At 55.7% G+C, this 19,460-nt stretch overlaps 1 protein-coding gene and 1 long non-coding RNA gene across 3 annotated transcripts; one reads left to right on the top strand and one right to left on the bottom strand.

The window, feature by feature from the left end:
• Window positions 1-4,593: 4,593 nt before the first annotated feature.
• Window positions 4,594-16,200, top strand: Trabd (TraB domain containing). 2 transcript variants are annotated; one of them, XR_002213460.2, is made up of 12 exons: window positions 4,594-4,688; window positions 9,295-9,359; window positions 9,637-9,715; window positions 10,270-10,436; window positions 10,805-10,945; window positions 12,534-12,644; window positions 12,755-12,894; window positions 13,097-13,269; window positions 13,349-13,460; window positions 13,551-13,653; window positions 15,375-15,463; window positions 16,060-16,200. XR_002213460.2 is itself a non-coding variant. In XM_020181449.2 (10 exons), exons 2-10 carry the CDS (start codon window positions 9,330-9,332, stop codon window positions 13,726-13,728), a joined length of 1,131 nt encoding a protein of 376 aa, XP_020037038.1. In that variant the 5' UTR covers window positions 4,594-4,688; window positions 9,295-9,329; the 3' UTR covers window positions 13,729-14,929. The 2 variants fall into 2 exon arrangements, 1 of the variants encoding a protein (XP_020037038.1); XM_020181449.2 differs by lacking the exons at window positions 15,375-15,463; window positions 16,060-16,200 and having other exon boundaries at window positions 13,551-14,929.
• LOC141425873 (uncharacterized) lies at window positions 10,869-19,374 on the bottom strand. The gene is made up of 6 exons (XR_012451063.1): window positions 19,085-19,374; window positions 17,900-17,970; window positions 17,302-17,396; window positions 16,493-16,619; window positions 12,075-16,403; window positions 10,869-11,000 (listed from the first exon to the last, which is right to left on the bottom strand). It is a non-coding gene; the product is annotated as an uncharacterized lncRNA (long non-coding RNA).
• Window positions 19,375-19,460: the final 86 nt, after the last annotated feature.

Raw genomic sequence — 19,460 nt, forward strand, 5'->3', positions numbered from 1 at the left:
ACTCCACCTACTCTCCTTACCTGTTTGGTGCTGACCCTCTCCAGGGGCCCCTTTTGGAGAGGGGACTCAAGCCATCATCCTGAAGATGCAAATGGCATTGTGGGTGCTGGGGACTCTGCTGTCTCACTCCCCCAGACCTAGCCTCCTCTGGCTCTGTGTCCCCATGAGCTATCCCTCCTTCCTGGAAGCAGGCAGCCAGAGGCCTGAAAGGATGGTTCTGGCTCCCTGAGGTGAGATACGGCTGAGCCCCACATCTCTTGCTTGTTGTGTGCACTGTGGGACCCATCTGATTTGGGATGATTGATCCTGTTCTACCTCAGACCCAGCCCCTCCTGTGTGTACACCCTGCAAAGCTGGTTGGGGATCCAGGGGGCCTTTCCCCCGACATCCTTACACACACAACTGTCTTCAAACCAAGCTCCTTCCTCTTCCTGAGGGTCCTTGGGCCCTCTGGCACCATACAGGGCCCTGGTCACTGCTCCATGCTGACCTTTCCCCTGAGTCTTAGCCTCACACCTGGCAGAGCTCATCCCAAGAAGGCCCTCCTCTGGCCCTTCCACACAGCCAGCCCCAGGGACCAGGGGGCACAGACCCTGTCCCAAACACAAGCACACTTGGGAACAGCTGTTAAAACACAACTCATCAAACCCCAGTGCTGCCAAAAAAAAAAAAAAAAAGTGAGAAAGGAAAATAGTAGGTGCGTGTGTGGTGCTGGGAACGGGACCCAAGGCCTCTCATGCCCTACCACTGAACTACAGCACTCCCCTCCCCAGCAATAGTAATTTTTATAGTGTAGAAACTGGCATCACCTTAACCAAGTGATCAAAGCTAACATTACCAATAATAAGTCATGTTGATACCATATACCGCCAACGCGATGAGATGAGGCTAACCCCTTCTCTGTGGTATTCTTCCCCAAGTCCATAACGCCAGTCTAGTCAAGAGAAAACATCACTGAATCCAAACTAACAGACATTCCAGAAAATACGTGACCAGTACCCTTCAAAACTGTCAAGATCCTAGCCAGGCATGGTGGCACATTCCTTTAATTCTAGCACTCAGGAGGCTGAGGCAGGAAGATTGCAAGTTCAAAGCTAGGTGGGCTACCTATCCAAATCATGTCACAAAACAAAACAAACAAACCCAAATCAAAACAACCTGTCAAGGTCCTGAGACACAAGGAAAAACTGAGAAACTGACAGATTGGAGGAGACAAGGAGGTATACCACTTTAATGTGGTATCCTGGAATGAGTCTTCGGACAAAAACTGGTCATTCTGAATACATTCTGTAATTAAATTAATATTATACCAAAATAAAAAAAAAAACAAAATAAATTAGTATTATACCAATGTTAGCTTGAAGGCAGGAAGATCATGAGTTGAGGTCAGCCTGGTCTACATAGACCTTGTTTCAAAAAAAGAAAATTTAAAAAAGAAAAAAATTTAAAAAATGAAAAAAAAAATTTAAATCTTTATACATAAATGGACTGAACTTCACAAAGTGATTTCCCCAGGACAACTGTTGAAGTAAAGTAACCTATTTGTGCTGGGTGCTGTGGCCTGCAATCCTAGCTACTTGGAAGGCTGAGATCAGGAGTATCATGGTTCAAGGCCAGCCCAGGCAACTAGTTCACAAGACTCCCATCTCCGAAATAAGAAATAAGCAGACCAAAATGAGCTGGAAGTATGCTTAAAGCAGTAGCGCACCTGCTTTGCGAACACAAAACTCTGTGTTCGAGCCCAGTTCCATAAACTAAATAAGTAAAGAAAAATAACCAACTTGTATCACTTCTTGAGGAGGAAAAAGGTGTTCTAGACCCTTAAGAACTGAAGGTTTTCTCTCGCAGAGATATATGTGAGCTGGGTTCTAATTGTTGACTGAGTCCTTAGCACTCCAGAAACTTAAAAGCTATGTTGATTTTGTCTATTTTGTAGCCACACCCACACAAATATTTTCTTGCTGTTCCTTCAGAGATGAATGAAGCATTCCAGAAAGCCATACAACTTTAAAACCTGGGTTCAGACCTTCTTCCACCTCACAGGAGCCTGCTCTTAGTAGTACTCAGTAGATTGGTGTTTCTACCTGAAGTGGGGCCTGATATTTTGCATTCTAACAATTCCCAACTGATGCTTGGGATGCTGGTCTGAGGATCCCTCTGAGTAGCAAGGGAGGGGAGCATTTCTAACTCTACCTCACTCGCTTCTCTAATGTCCCTGTCAACAGGGTAGTGTTTACAGCAGGTGGTAACTAACCCTGCTTAGCTATTAGCTAATGTAACAGCATCATTCTAAAGCAGTAATAAATTCCCCCTCTTTTTCTCTCCTTAGTCTTCTTGCCTCACTCCTCCCTCCCCTCTCCCAATAGTGTTCAACCTTGGCTATACATAGAATCACCTGGAGAGCTTAAAAAGACAGGGGGCTGGCAGAGTGCCTCAAGTGGTAAGAGCGCTGCCTAGCAAGCAGAAGCCCTGAGTTCAACCCCAGCGCCGTCAGAGGGGTATTGGAAGCTTTAACAGAACTCAAGCTGGCCTGCTGCTCTCCCAAGCATAGCCTGGGATGCAGGGGAAGCCCAGGCCCAGCCACTGAGGACCCTGCCTCAGTTTCCCTGCTAAGTGTGATTTGGCATGCCCCGGGACTCCATCTCTACTTTCTTCTGCCCTCACATTCCAGTGCAGCCTCTGCAGGGGGTCCAAGCATGAGGTTAGAGAGCAGTTCTAGTTTCCATCACCCATCAGTGGGTTTTTTTGACAGATCCCTCATATCCAGTACTTCTAATTATTTTTTAAAAGAACTGCTTAAAACTTGTCACTGCAAAATCAGATTCACCTAGTTTGCCAAAGCAGTTGCAACATTTAATGGTCTCATTTCTAAAAGACCTATGAAGCAGATAAATTACTCATTTAATCTTGAAGGGTTTTCTTAAAGTTATTTTAAGGGTATCAGGCACCTTTCTCCCCCAACTGCCACTTTGTCCAGGTGAGTTCTGGCAGCCAGGGCCAGTGTCCACTTGAAATGCCATCTCCCCTTCATCTCCTTCCCTCCAGCCCTGAGCAGAGGTGGGCAGGGCAGGCAGCACCAGGGTCCTTCCCATGGAAGAAGAGACCTGCACCCACCCAACAACCAGGACTAGAACCTACTCCTCTTCCAGCCACACCAGCCTACCGCTGGGAATTTTGGCCAGACACTCCAGATCTTGGGAAAGTGACTCAGGGTGGACCTCAATGTGCCTGGTGAATTCAGTGGGCTGGGGTCAGTGGTCTTTGCTCTGAGCCCCCATCACCACCACGCCTGTGACTGAGGTGGCCACAGATAGCAGTAACCACCAGAGTGCAGGGCACAAGGTCAGTGAGCAATGGGAAAGGGAGGGAGAGGGTGAAGACCAGAGAGGCCTCTGGGCCCCAGGGGGGTGTCCTTCACCAAGGAGCAAAGAAGGCAGAGGCCACTCTCAGCCCTGGCCAAGCCCTTCAGAGACCTGGAAGCTGTATGAGGGAGATGGTGACAGTCAGACAGCCAGCATTGGCCAGGAGCTCCCCCTGTGCAAGCAGCCTGCCCAGCCTGTTAGAGGGGACCCACCTTATACAGTGCACCAGAGATCATCTTCTGCAGGTGCCAGACCCCCAGAAGCGCCACCCTGGGATTCAGAACATGGGAACTGTGACCCCTCGCAAGTCACCCATGTCTGCTGGGCCGCTCCTCCAAAACCTGGGGCTGGGGCCAAGATCTCCTCTTGGAACCTGAAAGTTTCCAAAGTCGGGTGTGGCAGCCCTGACAGACCTGGGAGCTGAACAGAACTTACCCCACACACACCATGAGTCTCCCTACCAGAGCCTGCTGTGGGTGGTCACTTGTCAGGTCCCCACTATGGCTCCCAGAGTAGTGGAGAGATGCTCAGAGCCCACCTGGCCCTCCCGCCCACTCACCAGAGCCTGGGCAGAGGACCAGCAGCTCTCTGCAACCTGGACCCTTGGCCCTGGGGTGGACAGGTGGCCACAGGCAAGCTCTCGACACGCCCACCGCCTGCCCCGCTTTGGGAGGCCGGGAAGCCGCAGATCCCGGGAGTACAGAGGACTCAGAAAAGGCCGCCACGGAGGTCCCACCCGCCGGCTCTGAGACCCACAGTCTCATCTCCCCACCCCCAAACGCTGTCGGACGGCCTGGCCTCAGGGCCTGGGGCCTGACTTCGCGGGCCTAATGGCCCCTCGCCCCTCAGTCCTGGGACCACGACACTCTCCGCTGACCGTCCCTGCCTGGGAGCGCGACCCACGGGGAGGCCAGGAGGAGAGCACGTGGGCACGTTCCACGATCCTGAGCATTTCCTGTCCACTGACGCCTAGCAGGGCGCTTGGGTTCCAAGGTCACTGGACGCCGAGCCACGGCGCAGACGCCGAGCCTACGCTCAGCCTGACAGTGGCGCCGGCACGTCTCAGCCTGTAGCGTTTGCGCGCTAGGACCCGGGGGCGCGGGAGCGGAGTGGGCGGAGCCTCGAGTTAGGACCCGGGGCGGGTGGGCGGAGCCTCGCGCACGGGTCCCTGGGAGGCGCTTCCCGGCATGCCGCACGGCCAGTGCCCTCGGCCCGTCCGGCCCGTCCGGCCGCCCCGCCCCGCCCCGCCCGGCCCCGCCCGGCCCGCCCCGTTCGCCGGGCGACGTGCGCATGGAGGCCGGCTGAGGAGCGCCGCCGCCTCGCTTGGTACGACGTGGCCTGGCGGGCGGGGGCTCCTTGCGCCCGGGACGGCGCGAGTCAGGGTCGGGTGGGGGCTCGGGGCGGCCGGTCGGGGAGGGGGAGCGGGCTGCAGGGCCGAGCCTCCGGCCGCGCGGCCTCCGCGAGCTTCAGCCCACGCCAGTCGTCGGGCTGACGGCAGACGGGCTGAAGCTGCCTAGGCTCTGGAGTCCCGGAAACCACCAGGGCGCCAAATGCTTGGCTGGCTTTGCGGCGCCGGGTCGCCTTGTTGGAAGCAGGGTGGCCTCCAGGTGGATTCCTGCCTTCCGGGGTCCCCCAAACGGAGGGACACAGGTCGCCAGGCTCGCTCGCCTTATGTGGCTCTGCTGTCCCTGGGCCGCTGTCCCCTTTGCTGCTGCCGCCCCCCACGTGTGATCGGGGTTGGAGGACTGGCCCTGCGGTGGAAGACACTGTGGGCAGAGTGCCAGCAAGAGCTCTGGCACGGTGGGCGGATAGCCAAGAGTCTGCGGGTCTAGGACCAACCCCTACACGGCACCTCCAGGTGGACAGAGACCAGGTCCCAAGAAAGCTGACCAGGCCTCCAGCTCCTGTCGGTTTCCTTTCTCCCCCCCCCACCCCCCAGCTCTGCCACACTAGCGCAAAGCATGTCCTACTAGACCCAGGAAGGTCCAGTGGCCAGCAGTGCCCAGGCTCCAGAAACAGGAGAAAGGGGAGACCACACTCTTGTTTCTGCATCCCCCAAGGCCTGCCCATTTCAGGACCCTTGGCTTTCTAAATAGGCAGTGAAGCCTTTTCTATAAATTCCAGTTGGTGCTGGTCAGATTTTGGTCAGTGCTAGAAAGCCAAACTGGGGTCTGGCAGACAGTTTTCAGACCCCTGCAGGGAACGCTGGGTGTCTCAGCTCAGGGCCCAACAGGATATGGCAGACTGGGAAACTAAACCACAGTTTTATTTCCTCCCGGTTCTGGAGACTGAAGTTCAAGATGAGGCGCTGCTCAGTTTGGTAGCTGATGAGGGCTCTCCCTGACTTACAGAGTCCTTTCCAGCTTCGTCCTCACAGAGCTGTCTGGTGTTTCTTCTTAGAATGGCTCTAATTCTAAGAGCCCCCATCACATGAAGTCCCTCCTAATGCCCTCACACTGGAAGTCAGGGCTTCAGTGTGTGACTTTGGGCAGGACACTCTTCAGTTCATGGTATTGGGACCCAGGAGAGGGACAGCTGTGGGTAGTGTAGTCTGAGGTAGCTGTGACCCTGCACTGCAGGGCCCAATGTCCTGTGATAGACAACATGTTTTAGGTGTGGGCAGCTGTGTCACACACTGAACCACTGTGTATTACTGTGACCTGGTGTCCCAGGGCTGCACCTCCCCCTGGGGCCTTGACCTGAATGGGCCTTTCCTGCTCTTTGAGCCAGCAAGCTTTTGAGAATTCTCAGAGGTCTGAGACTTGTTCTCACAGAAGCTTAGCAAATGCTGAGAGCCTTGCTGTGAACCCAAGGCTCACCACGTGGAGACTGCACACTTGCCAGCAGGCCTTGCAGGGTGGCATCTCCAGGCCTACTTTGCAGGAAGAGCTAGTTGGGGGCCGACCTGACACAAATCATGGTATGGCCAGGGTCAGGGCTGGGGATTTAGAAAGGAGAGACACTTATCCCTGTAGGAAGTGGCAGTGGGGAGTATGCAGGTCTCCTGAGGGCTTGAGCCTGTTGGAAAAGGACACAGGAAAGTGGAGGCCGGGATTGGGTGCCCATCCAGAAATACAGAACAGGGTGAGAGAGGAAGGGAGCCAGAGTAGCACAAAGTGTGTGGATGTGACAGTCACGTTCTCTCCGAATCACAGGCTCTTGGTCTGAGGGGTCAGTGGCCTTCCAGCCTGACCTCCCTACCCCATAAGCGCTGCCCTTGGTGAGAGGTTGTAGGGCTGGGGCTGGGAGCTACAAGGGGTCCTGTCACCACATTTGTCCTGGCCATGATGAGACTCAGGGCTTGACTCCTGGTCAGTCGCCTCCTGTTTGCTCCACTCCATGTGACAGGAGGTGGGGCTAGTCCTGCTGCTGGCCTGGGCCTCTCCAAAGCAGCTCTAGCCCTTGGGGCTTCCCTCAGGCTCTGGCATGCCCTGGGCAAGCTTCAGAGGGTGGGTCTGGCCAGGCTGACCACAGTCTGCAGCTGCCCTGCTAAAGGAGGGAGGGCAGGCTAAGTCAACGACGTGGGCTCCTCCCATTGGCTGGCTACACCACAGTCTGCAGGCTGCCTGCACAGGATGTTTTTTTTTTTTTTTTTAAAGAAGTTTTCCTTCTTGGTCTGGCAGTTTAGTGCTGCTTGTAAATAAGAATTGTTTGCTTCTGTGTGCAAAGCTGGACTAAGGATGATCATCTCCCATTTCCCTGTGGGGCTGTGTTCCCAGCCTGGGAGGCTGACTCCCCAGTCCTGGCTAGGGTTTCATGGAGTGGGGGGGCCAGCCTGCCATACACCCTGAAAGGCAGTCTCCCTCAAGCCCTCTGCACACCTCCCTGATTGTGTTTTGTTGGAGCACTTAATCTGTGAAGAAGGCTCCTGGAGTGGAGCTCAAATGAGCCCATGCCAATCTGACTGTGTGCAGACTGGATGTGCTGACCCCAAATGTACTGACCTTTTATAACACCCAGAGTAAGGAGAATTCCAGACTCAGGAGCCCAGGTGGAGACAAGAGGGGACCCCAAGCCTGTGCTGTGGGGTGGGTTCCCCTTCCCCACTGCAACAGCCAGAGGCTCTGTGGGACTATTGAGGACTGTTTCTGAGGCTAGCTTGGGGTCTTACTACCACCCTTCTTAGTGTAGCTGACCCTGGAGCCTCTACTGCCCCAGTGTCCCATCCCTCTTCCAGAAGGCCCATCCCTGCTCAGGATGGCCTTCCCTCCTTTTGGTCAGTTCCCTGGACACTTCATCAAGTGTTTAATTACACCTAGAGGGAGCCCTGCCCACCTAGCCCGTTAGTGGCCCACTCAGACACTGCACAGAATTCCCCTTGAAGATGAGGAAGTGAGCTGTAAGTTGCAGACTGATGTCGGCACCCAGATGCTGTTGAGGGCCAGAGTGTGTATTTAGGCAGGAGCTCACCAGATGCCGAGGGGACGAGGGCTATTCACTACTCACTTTCTCTTCATCACAGAATTTCTGAGAGGTGTATAACAATGATTGACAGAGTGAGCCCAGAGAGTCCCCAGCGTCTGGGTGGAGCCCTCTGCCAGTACCCCATTCTGGATGCAACTCCTGAGCTCATTCCCCTCAATAATCGCCTCAAAATGGAAGCCCTCTGCCTCACTGTAGCTAAAGGCAGGTTGGAATATTCCAGTTCCCTAACACAACATCCAGTGGTCAGATTTCTCCAGATACTCTTCATGTTTAAATAACTTTCTCAAGTAGGGGTCCAACTCAGACTCAGCACCTGCGGCTGTGTGAAGCTTGCAGATTCTGGTTTGGATTGTTTGTTTTTTGTTTTTTGGTTTTTTTTGGGTGGTGCCGAGGTTTAAACTCAGGGCCCAACCCTTGAGCCACTCCACCAGCCCATTTTTGTGGAGGGATTTTTCAAGATAGGGTCTTGTGAACTATTTGCCCAGGCTGGCTTCAAGCCTTGATCCTCCTGATCTCTGCTTCCTGAGTAGCTAGGATTATAGGCGTGAGCCACAGGCACCTGGCTGGTTTGAATATTCCAACAGCCCTGCTGGACAGTGGAACATCTGTCCACAAAAAGACACATGAAGTTCTTTAACCTCCATGAGCATGGGTCTGACTGTTGCTCCCTTTGACCTTCTTTGGTCAGCATGTCCCTCTGCACCATCTGACATTCCAGGCCTCCAACCCCAGGGCTCCCAGTTCTTTTTCCAAAGGACACAGTGAAAAACCATGGTCCCATCTTCTGCAGGTCAGCACCCTAGGCCTTGCCAGTTTTCTAACAAGACTTCTTCCAAGTTAGATGTTTATCTCTTTTAATCTGGAAAAATGTCTGAACCCCCAAGTACACTAACCTGTATGCTTTCCTCAGTTCCTCCTTTTGTCGCTGTTGTTACTGAAAGGAGTTGAGGGTTTTCTTCAAGTGATTTTTTTTTTGGCAGTGGTAGGGTTTGAACTCAGGGCTTTGCACTTACATCCTTGAAGTGACTTTTATATGAAGGCTTTGTGGTTCATACAAAAGGATAGCAGTGACGTCCCTGTCCTTTAATAAACTCCCTCCCAGGAGTTAACATGATGTAGGTTCATGTCTCCTATTGTTGACTTGCAGTGTGGAGTGGTGAGTTGAGGTGTCCCTGTGTGCCAGGGACTTGCCCTATATGTCCACCTGCATATTGCTCACAGAGGCTGCTGGCCTTTCCCCAACCTAGCCCAACCAAAAAGAACCTGGGGGGAAAAAAAGACTGGTGGAGCGGCTCAAGTGGTAGAGTGCCTGCCTGGCAAGCATGAGACCCTGAGTTCAAACCCCAGTACTGCCAAGAAGAAAAAAAAAAGACCCTGGACTTTGGCATCATTGGCCTGGCAGCCAGTGGTGCTGTGACAGGGAAGCCAAGGTCCTGCCCTGGGGGTCATTCGGGAGCCCTGTGCCTGGCTCTGGACCCCAGGTAAGGACCATGTCCTGTCTCTTCAGGCATCTTTCACAAATCAGGAAGCTGTTGCCCAGCCATGGAGGGGAAGGAACAGACACCTCAGGAGGTGAGGGGGAAGCTGGGGACTGATGGAGGCTTCTTCCTAAACAACACAGGCCCAGGCTCTGCAGCATCTGTGCTGCTGCTGCACAGCAGGGTGTGGGGCCAGGAATACCATGTGCCCCTTTTTGGCCGCCTCAGGTTCCTCTGGCTATTTCTCTGAAAAATCTTGATTTGTCCACTGGGTCTTCTAGAACCCAGCAGGAAGTCCTCCATGGGGAAGGCCTGACTAATAGGGCTAGAGGGTGTGTGGACACCCACTTGAACTCTCCCTCCCTCCACAGGCTGACATGGAACCCGTCGTGACCTCAGGGGCTTCGGAGGCAGTGCCCAGGGTGCTTTCTGGAAATCCCCAGAACCTGTGTATGTTTGTCCCTGGATCTCAGCATACTCCCCAGTGCTAGACCCGTGGCTACAAGCTGCGCCAACCTGCCTGCCCCAGGCATCAGGGAGGGGGCTCTAGACACAAGTGAGCACCAAGACCATCTCACTCTGCCAGGTGTTCCAACACAACCCTGGCCCCTGAAGGTGGCTGCTGACTTGTGCCTACACAGAGCCTGTCCCCCAAGTCCTTCTCTTAAGTCCAGACCTAGTTGGAGTCAAGCCATGACTGAGACACCCCAAGAGCACCTGGTCTCCCTGCTCTCCCCTGGTGCTCCCCTCTAGCAACTTGGGTCAGATGAGGGCAGAGCTCCTGCCCACACCCCAGTATGCCCAGTGTGTCAGGCAGTCTGTCCTGTCACCTGGGCCGGTGAAGCTTGTGGCATGTGTGGCTTGTCAGGTGCATGTCCCATGAACAGTTTACAACCTACCCCCTTGCAGTCCTGAGAGCCTGGAAGGGCTGCAGAGCGCTAGCTACCTGCAAATGTCTCCTGGAGCAGGACCTCAGCCCACCCTAGCCTTTATCATCACTGCAGCCGATGTAGATGCCTTCAACCTGCTCCTGGAGATGAAGCTAAAGCGGCGGCGTGAGCGGCCTAACCTGCCGCGGACCGTGACCCAGCTGGTAGCTGAAGATGGGAGCAGGGTGTATGTAGTAGGCACTGCCCATTTCAGTGATGACAGCAAGCGGGATGTTGCGAAGGTGAGTACTGTGTCCTCTGGTTGCCATCTTTCTACCGACCTGTACTCTAGGGCCGCCCTGCTGCAGGCAGGGAGGCACACCATGGTGAGCCGAGCCTGAGGACCATACAGCAGGTGTTTCCAATTCCAAGGTCCCCTAGGAATGACAAGTGGGTGCTTCTTGCCCCCAGCCAGAAAGCCTCGTGCCTTTTCATTTTAACAAGTGCACTTGTTTTTTGACTTTCTTTAGTAGAACTGAAATCTCACCACAGCAGCATAGGTCTTCAGCACTGGGGTTGTGCCATCATGGCTGCCCTCTTGGGTGGGGTCCTGGTCCATTGTGGAGGCCAGCAGGCTCTGTCCATACCGGGTGTGACTTACACCCTACAGACTATTCGGGAGGTGCAGCCTGATGTGGTGGTCGTGGAGCTCTGCCAGTACCGTGTGTCCATGCTGAAGATGGATGAGAGGACGCTGCTGCGCGAGGCCAAGGAGGTCAGCCTGGAGAAGTTGCAGCAAGCTGTGAGGCAGGTGCGCACATGGGCTTCTCAGGTTTGCATGGGGCCATAGTGCTGCACTCCGTGCTCTGCAGGAAAGGGTCTGGACTCAGGGATCATGATCCTTACAGCCTTAGGCGCAGGGTGGGCCCAGCCTTCTAGTCAGTACAGCAAACACCTGGCCCACTCTAAGGCTCCACCTTATTAAAAGCCCTACTCCCTATTTCAGGAGAAGAGAAGGGCTTATCTGTCAGGTTCCAGACAAGGGAGAAAAGGTTCTGACCCCACAGCAGGAGCAAGACAGAGCCAAGGCCCCCTGTTTGCTAAGCCTGTCATGTGGCTGCATGACCCTTATCTTGGGCATTTTCCCAGTCCTGCAGGGACAGGGCAGCACATTTTTGTGGCCTCTATTTTAGATAATACTGGGTATGTCTCACCCCCACTGCAGTCAAACTAAACAAGGGCTCATGAGGCTGACCTGTGTTTCACTGGAATTCCCCAGGGAAAGGAGTTCATCACAGACCTTTATAGGCCATCTTGTAAAGGCCAATGCCTGTCCAGCCAGGGCCACTAACACCAGTCCCAACCCCAGTACAGAGGGTCTGTGATCCACTAGAAGGAGCTGTAGACATGGCCAACCCACATGCTTACCACTGTGGTCTGGCATAGTAAGAGGACACAGGTGAAGGTCAGCAGAGGGAGAGGCTGCCCCTTGTCCCCGCCAGGGAAGCCTCAGATGGCACTTAGTCTTTCCAGCCACAGTGTGTGGCAGCATGCATGGAGGTGATGAGCCAGGAGACTCACCATACCCAGGTACCCACAGTTTTCAATGGGGCTTGGCCATATGGACATGACTAATCTCACCTCTAGCCCCTCCAGAGGTCTAGCTGGTACTACCTGGCCCAAGGCCCCCACCATAAGTTGCATGGACCGTCCAGGCTAACCCAAGCCTGGTAAATAAGGACACTCCTATTCAGCAAAATATTTAGGGCTCAGAAGGGCACCTGTAGGGTCAAGGGCCAGACCTTCTTGGGTCCACACAGCAGCTGGAGAGTATGGACAGTCCACACAGCAGCTGGAGAGGAGATCCTTCCCAGCAACTGGGGACCTGTGCCAGAGCTTTGGAGTCCTGCACGGGAAGGGGATCTCCTTGATGCACTGACCTGGCAAGACTCAGAGGAAGCCTGTGCTGTGGATGTGGTCTACCAGGCATCCTTGTTGCCATCTGTATTGGCCTCGGCAGACAGATATGGTGGGCATTGAGGCTGCCCTGCAAGGCCCTGGACTCCAGCCTATTTGTTCAGCATCAGCTTGTGCCTTGCAAACACACAGGCCCTTGGGGTCAGGCCATCTGTGACAGTGAGGTGGCCTCTTTTCAACAACCTTGACTATCCTATAAGAAAGGGCTTTTTTAAAGAGGAAAAGTGACTCAAGGACAGGATTCCCTCTTTGACCTCATGTGCCAGGGCAGCCTGCCCCTTGGGTGTGATGGGCCTGGCTTGTAGGCTACCCTGCTGCCTTAGTGCCCTGCCTCCCCTGCTCTGCACATGGCTGACATGGCTTCTCCCTACAGTACAGGCATGTGTCTGTGTGCACAGCTGACATGGCCTCTCTCCCTGCAGAACGGGCTCATGTCTGGGCTTATGCAGATGCTACTGCTCAAGGTGTCCGCCCACATCACCGAGCAGCTGGGCATGGCTCCTGGCGGCGAGTTCAGGGAGGCCTTCAAGGAGGTGGGTGCTGGGCACAGCCTGGGGTGGGGAGGACTGCATGGACCTGATGGCAGGGGCTGTCAGGAGCTGCCCAGAGCACCACAAGTCCTGACACCCAACCTCTGCTCCAGGCCAGCAAGGTGCCATTCTGCAAGTTCCACCTGGGTGACCGACCTATCCCAGTCACCTTCAAGAGGGCCATTGCTGCACTGTCTTTCTGGCAGAAAGTCAAGCTAGCCTGGGGCCTGTGCTTCCTGTCAGACCCAATCAGGTATGGCTGCCCATCTGGCCGACTCATGGCAATGTCCCACAGCTGCACCTCGTGTTCTGACCCAGCCTTATACAAAGCCCTTGCTGCTCTCCTTCTACCATAAACTCCAAACACCTGGGTCTGTGGCCCTGCCCTGGGTCAACAGCACCAACCTTCCACTGCCCCAATCCCTATAAACTGGCAGTGCGCCCTCTGCCCCCAGCAAGGACGACGTGGAGCGCTGCAAGCAGAAGGACCTGCTAGAACAGATGATGGCAGAGATGATTGGAGAGTTTCCCGATCTGCATCGCACCATCGTCTCGGAGCGAGATGTCTACCTGACTTACATGCTGCGCCAAGCTGCCCGGCGCCTTGAGCTGCCCCGTGCCTCTGATGGTGACAGGCGGGTCCTGTGGGGACACCCAGGGATGGTGGGGTTCCTGTGTCCACTACTACTAACCTTCCTCTCCCACAGCTGAGCCCAGGAAGTGTGTCCCCTCCGTGGTCGTGGGTGTTGTGGGCATGGGCCACGTGCCTGGCATCGAGAAGAACTGGAGAACTGACCTCAATATCCAGGAGATCATGACGTGAGCCCCCCATGCACATGGTGGTGACCCACACATGAGGCCCCAGGGGCATGGCTCCAACCGCGCCCAGCCTGCCTCTTCTTCCTGCAGCGTACCCCCGCCGTCCATCTCAGGCAGAGTGTCCCGGCTGGCTGTGAAGGCTGTTTTCTTCGGACTGCTGGGCTACGGCCTGTACTGGATGGGTCGGCGAACCGTGAGTCTGGTCCTGTCGCTGCCTGCTGCACAGTTCTGCTTCCAGAGAGCATCTGGGCCCCGGCCAGGCCAATAGGAAGGCCATGCAAGAGAGTGACCACACCGAGGGACTCCGTGGCTGCTCCCCTGCATTGCAGCTGGGGCTCCTAAGGAGCTGGTGCTGCCTGCCTGGGGATCTCCCTGGGTGCAGATGCAGCCAAGCCACCCCCCATGGGGGTCCGGGCCAAGCCTTGCCTGCCCTCCCTATTCCCAGCCGCCCAAATAAAGGATTATTTAACTGTCTGAGCTCAGGCTTCCCAGCAGCCCCCACATGCTGTAGGGGTCATCTACGCGTATCAGGGCCATCCACAGGGAACAGGTCCTAGTGGCCCAGCTCCAAGGGGGGCAAGGGCTAGGGGGAAGCACTGAGGTGCAAATTGCCCCTCCAGCCCCAGGGTGGGGCCTGGTGAGCTGCCGCTGTACCTACCTCACTGTGCCTTACGCTCTGGCCAGCAGAAGTATCTGGCCCAAAGTGCGTCTCACCATGGGTTCGGGGGCTGGCGAGTGTGGGAAGCTGGGTGCCCACACAGCTCTTTACTGTGGGCTTATGGGAGCTTTGGCTGACCTCTGTACAGCATGGCCAGCTGCTTCTCTGTCTGTAGAGATTCTGTGTTTTGGACTTTTTGAAATGTCAAAGTTTTTTACTCAGGTAATTTTAACTTCAAAGCAAACTGGAGCAATGTCAGGAAATACAAGCCTTAAATCCAGCTGGGACACAGAGGCAGTTGTTTCTGTTGTCTCTGTCTCTGGGTGGGTGAGGGTACAGCAGAAGGTCAGCTCTGGGAAGTCCAGGCCAGCTCTTCTGGGCTCTGTACTGCAACCCAATTTGGGATGGGGGCTCCTTAGGTATGTCCTGGCTGCTCTCCTTGGTGCTGGAGGGGCTAGACCCTGCTTCTCATGCATCCCCTGGGGGTGCCCAGACCACTCTGACCCTTGGTGCACAGCCAGTCTGCATGCCAGCAGGCACCCACTGTGGGCCACAAAACCCAGGGCTGTAGTTGGCCTGTGCCTTTCCACCCAGCCATGCGTGTGCTCGAGCCGTAGCTCCTGGTGTGTGGTGGCACCTGCACAGCTCATCGAGGCAAAAGCCACTCCAACTGTCCTTGTGTTGTCAAATTGGGTAGAACCCTGAAATGCTGTGAGCCGAGCAGCCCCATGGGGCTGGCTGTGCTGTGTAATTCCTGTCTCCCACTCATGGTTTCATTCCTTAGAAATGGAAATAAAATCTAATTTTGGAAGCTCCCGTTTTGTGAAGTATGTAAAAGTGGGATTCAGGTGATGGGCTGGGGAGAGGGCTTCCTCCTGTGCCCCCAGGTTCAGGGATGCTGAGAGTGCTGCCCAGCTCCCAGGGGGCATTGCTGCCCACCTCAGAAAAAGACACAGGTCCTTGCCCCTGGTGCCCACCCACGACCAGTGGGCCGCACCCAGCAAGGTAGACTGAGTTGTGAGCCAAGAGCACGTACTCGGGCCACACCCTCTGGTCCACATCTCTTTGCCCTGCATAGGTAGGAGGGGGGGAGGCGGGGCCAGCCCCATCACCTGAGCAAAAGGCCCAGCATGGGCCAGCAGCCTGGACCTACCTGGAAAGAGATTGACAGCATGGAGGGTGGCAGGAGGGGTGGGTAGTAGAAGGCTTTGCTAGTGAGTGTGAGGTGGGCTACGAGCACATATCTGTCCCTCTAGGAAGCATGACTGTCTGCCTTGCCCTGGCTCTTGCTGTCCTCCTCTTCCCTATGGCCTGGGTCAGCTCAATGGTTCAGCAGCGACAGCCGGTAAGAGTGACTTGCAGCCGGGCCTCATGAGCCAGAGGTGGGCTCGGGGCTCCAGGGCTGCCAAGTCTGCCCCTCTCCGCAGGCCCAGGTGACGGTGCTGGATCCCCAAGGCCTGGCTGGGCTGGGTGTGAGGGAGGGGCAGGTGGGCATGTGCCACACCCCTCATAGAGACCTGTCCAGGCTGTCTCCCTGGCCCAGGGCATCCTTCAACCCATCACCCATAGTTAGCACCTGCAAGACTTCTCGCTGCTCCCCAAGGACCCACCTGAGTCCCCACCCAGGAACACTGGGGGTGGGCCAGGGCACCCTTGAGGCAGGTGGCTCTGGGCCCCTGTTCGATATGGCCATTGCACTAGACATCCCTAGACTACTGCCAAGCCAGGGTCAGGCAGACCCCCCCTCCCCTCCCACCAAGGACAGCAGGTGAGCCCCATGTTGGACCCAGAGAGAGGTGTCTAGGGGTAGCAGGACTGAAGCCCTACCCAGGGCTACAGGTGGTAGGCAGACCTGGCCTGCAGCAAGGACCACGGCTGCCAGCATGAGAGTGGGAAATTGTCTACTGGGCTGACTGCCCCAATCTCTCCTGGCTCCTGCAGGGAAGGACTGTTCTCAGATCTGGGTGGAAGACCCCACGGCCCACGGTGGCACATACACCATCCCGCCTGAAGGGGCCAGCAGCCCATCAATGCACTGCGTTGCCCTGCAGCCTGGGATGGTGACCTGAGAGGAGCTTTGTGCCCAAGTCTAGCAGGAATAAGGAACCAATGCTCAGGTTGGCAGGAGGCAGGAAAGGCTGGGCTCTGCCAGTGGGATATTTAGTAAGGGGACTATGAAATGGGGGGGTAGATACACAGGGTACAGTGTCATTGCAGAGTGAGTGACTCACATCACATTGGACAACACTGAGGCTTGGATGCTTCTGTGGATCTTCACCCTATTTCTGAAAAATCTGAATTTGTATCCATGTTTGCATTACATTATAGGCACAAAAACAGTAAGGTATGCTTTTTTCAAATAAATATAAGGTACCTTGGGGAGCATGGATGTGGGCACACACGTGAGTCGGCCAAGGCTCCTGACTGCCTCTTGTCCTGCCAGGTTCTCTGTGCCACGCAGGAGGATGGTGGCTGGACTGTGATCTGATCCGGAGTCAAGACTGGGACAGGGAAAGGCAGCTGGACTTAGAGAGGTCCTGGCACAAGTGTAAACAGGTCTTTGGAGACTTGGGAAGGTAGGAGGGTTGGGCCGCCTATGGGACATGGACAGGCTTTGCCCTGGTGCTGCCACTTTCATCCCATAGGGACCATAAGGGGGCAGGTGGGGCCTCTAGAGGAGATACAACAATAACAGGGAGACATGGCTTGGGGCTATGGAGGTGCCAGCAAGCCAGGTGTCTACTGGCTGTGGCTGGAGCACATCTCAGACATGAGTTCCCAGCTGGGCCTGCAGACGGAGTTGGCTGTGGGCCTGTGGGACATGGACAACCTTATACTTTGGGCCCAGTATGACAACATCCATGTTGGCAAGGAGGACCAGTTCTACCTTGGGCCAGTACTCAAGAAATGTGGGTGAGCATCTAGAGGACCTGAGTTCACCTGGCCACTTCCCCTTCCCCTAAGAGTCTTCTGTTTTGCTGAGAAACTCCCACAGACTGGGAGTAGGGGGCTTATAGAGGGTCAGATGAGGGCCCCAGAGGCCCAGCCTGCATTATGGGAAGAGCTGCTGCTACCTAAGGGCTGGCCCTGGGTATCTCAGATGGTGAGACACTCTGGGCAGCTCAGATCTGGGAGAGCCCTGAGGGAACAGAGAGGGGGGACTACTAAACCCACTGCCCTTACCATGCAGGGGATGTATTCCAGAGCTCAGGCCACACTGACAGCCAGGAGGGCAGCACCTTCAGCATGCTGGACCAAGATCATGATGACTGCACACTCTGTTGGGAGAGTTCTGGTAGCTTTGCCAGCTGTAGCCAAGATCGCTCAGGCACTGGCTGATGGTATAGCAACTGCGGCCAGGCTGACCTCAACAGGCCTTAGTCAGGGGATGCAGGGCCTTCCTTGGGTCCTCACTGGGCCACGGGAGGTGATGAGCAGGCCATGCACCCTAGTACACTGAGCATTTGCATGGCTTGGACCCACAAGGCCTAGGCACTACACCCCCTGGCAGTTGGGGAGCCTTAGCACATTAAACATTCAAGCCCACTGTCCTCTGCATCTTTTGTGTCAACACAGGGGAGGGGCAATCAGTTTCTTGGAAGAGTCTATGCAGCTCAATAGTGTGGTCAAGAGAAAGTCACTATGAATGTGTTGGGCTGCTGTCCTATCTGCTGCCCTTCTAGAACCTTTAGCACCCACTGGTGTCCCTCAGGCTATGAGCTTGGTGAGGTAGGCAAGTCACAAACCTGACATGTACAGACCCTCAATAACCCAATCCCACCTGATTCCAGAGTTCAGTTGAGCCAGGGAGCCAGACTGGAGCCAGGAATATGAGTCACGAGGGCCCAAGGCCTGGAAAGAGGGAAGCTCTGGTCAGGTCTCCAAGGGCAGTTAGAGGAGAACACAGGAAACAGATGTGGTGGCTCCACAGCAGGCTGAGTGGAGAAGACCCCAGACAGGCCCCAGTGTGGGTCCTCAGAGGAAAATGTTGCTGTCAGGTGCAGGAGAGGGCTCCCACCTAGGTACCAGTCGCCTACCCCACCATGTTGTCCCCTCATTCACATCACTTCAGCCCTGTGCAGAAAGTAGGAGGGATTCACATATGGTCACACAGCCCCTGTTCCCCCACCCCACGGGCAGAGCTGAGTTCCCAGACATAGATCCTCAACGTGTGTAACTGGGGGAGAGGAGGTAAGCACACTCCAGGAGGGAGTGTGCGCGATCATCCAAGGTCTCTGGGCCCGGTATAAGGTCTCAGATTTCACCTGGGGTAGAAGACTAGAGGAGGAGGGCACCACAGACTCATCTGACCCCACCTTCATCCTACAGCACCTGCCCAAACTCACCATGTGGCCATAGGCCTTCAGAGCCAAGCTGGGCCATCCCTGGCTCACCTAGCCCTGCCAGGAGTATCTGGGCCTGTGGACATCTATCTGCAGGGGCTTCTCTGAGAACTGGGCACTGTTCTGGGGGAACTGGGTGCCCCATCATTGGGGTCCCTACCCATGTAGACTGCAGGCTACAGAGGCACAGAATGGGGAGCTAAGGAAACAAGATCATTTCAGAGAGATGCTGTGCCAGGAAAAGCAAGGTGACTCCAAGTACCAGTGAAGAAGAGGGGAGGGGAGTTTTCAGAGACCCTGCATACCTGGGCAGGTTCCAAGCAGGCCCATCATCAACAAGGCCCCCGGCCTGGGTCTATGCCCACTCTGCTTTGGCCTCGCCCTGGCACTCTTGCTCACCCAGATTGTTCCCATACAAAGTCCTAGGTGGCCAGTTCCAACTCAGGGCCCACGGATCCAAGGAATACCCTCAGGTGTGGCCCCGATGTCCGGCCACCCCTGTCGCTGGGACCCTAGTCTACAGGCACCGCTGACCCTTGTCCGATCTGAACAAAAGGAGGACCTCTGTCCCTCCTGCTGATGCCAGAGCCACACCCTCAGCACCGCGTGGGGCCGGGGCTGACCTTGGCTTCACCCTTAGTTGGGGGCGCCCCGGGTGGTCTTTTGGACACGTCATTCAGCATATCAGCCCTCTCGGGAGCAGTCCAGCCCGTCACGTGTCACTCAGGCTGGCGCTTCAGGGATCTCCTGGCCCGGTGCACCGGGCAACTAGCCGCGGTCACTGCGACAGCACGAGTCCCGGGACCCCTTCGGTGCCCTGCGCCCAGCAGGCAGCAGATTGCGGACAAACGGGCTAGGCAACCAATCAAAACCAAGCTTTTGGGGGCGCGGCCCCGGGCAGGCACGGCTAGGGACACTGCCCTCTGCAATTGGACGGTGCGGCGTGGAGGCGGGGCTTCCGGTCGGGGCAGCTAGGCTTCCGGCGGCGCCCCGCGGCGA

The sequence above is a fragment of the Castor canadensis genome, chromosome 8 (genome assembly GCF_047511655.1).
Source record: "Castor canadensis chromosome 8, mCasCan1.hap1v2, whole genome shotgun sequence".
Classification (NCBI taxonomy): domain Eukaryota; kingdom Metazoa; phylum Chordata; class Mammalia; order Rodentia; family Castoridae; genus Castor; species Castor canadensis.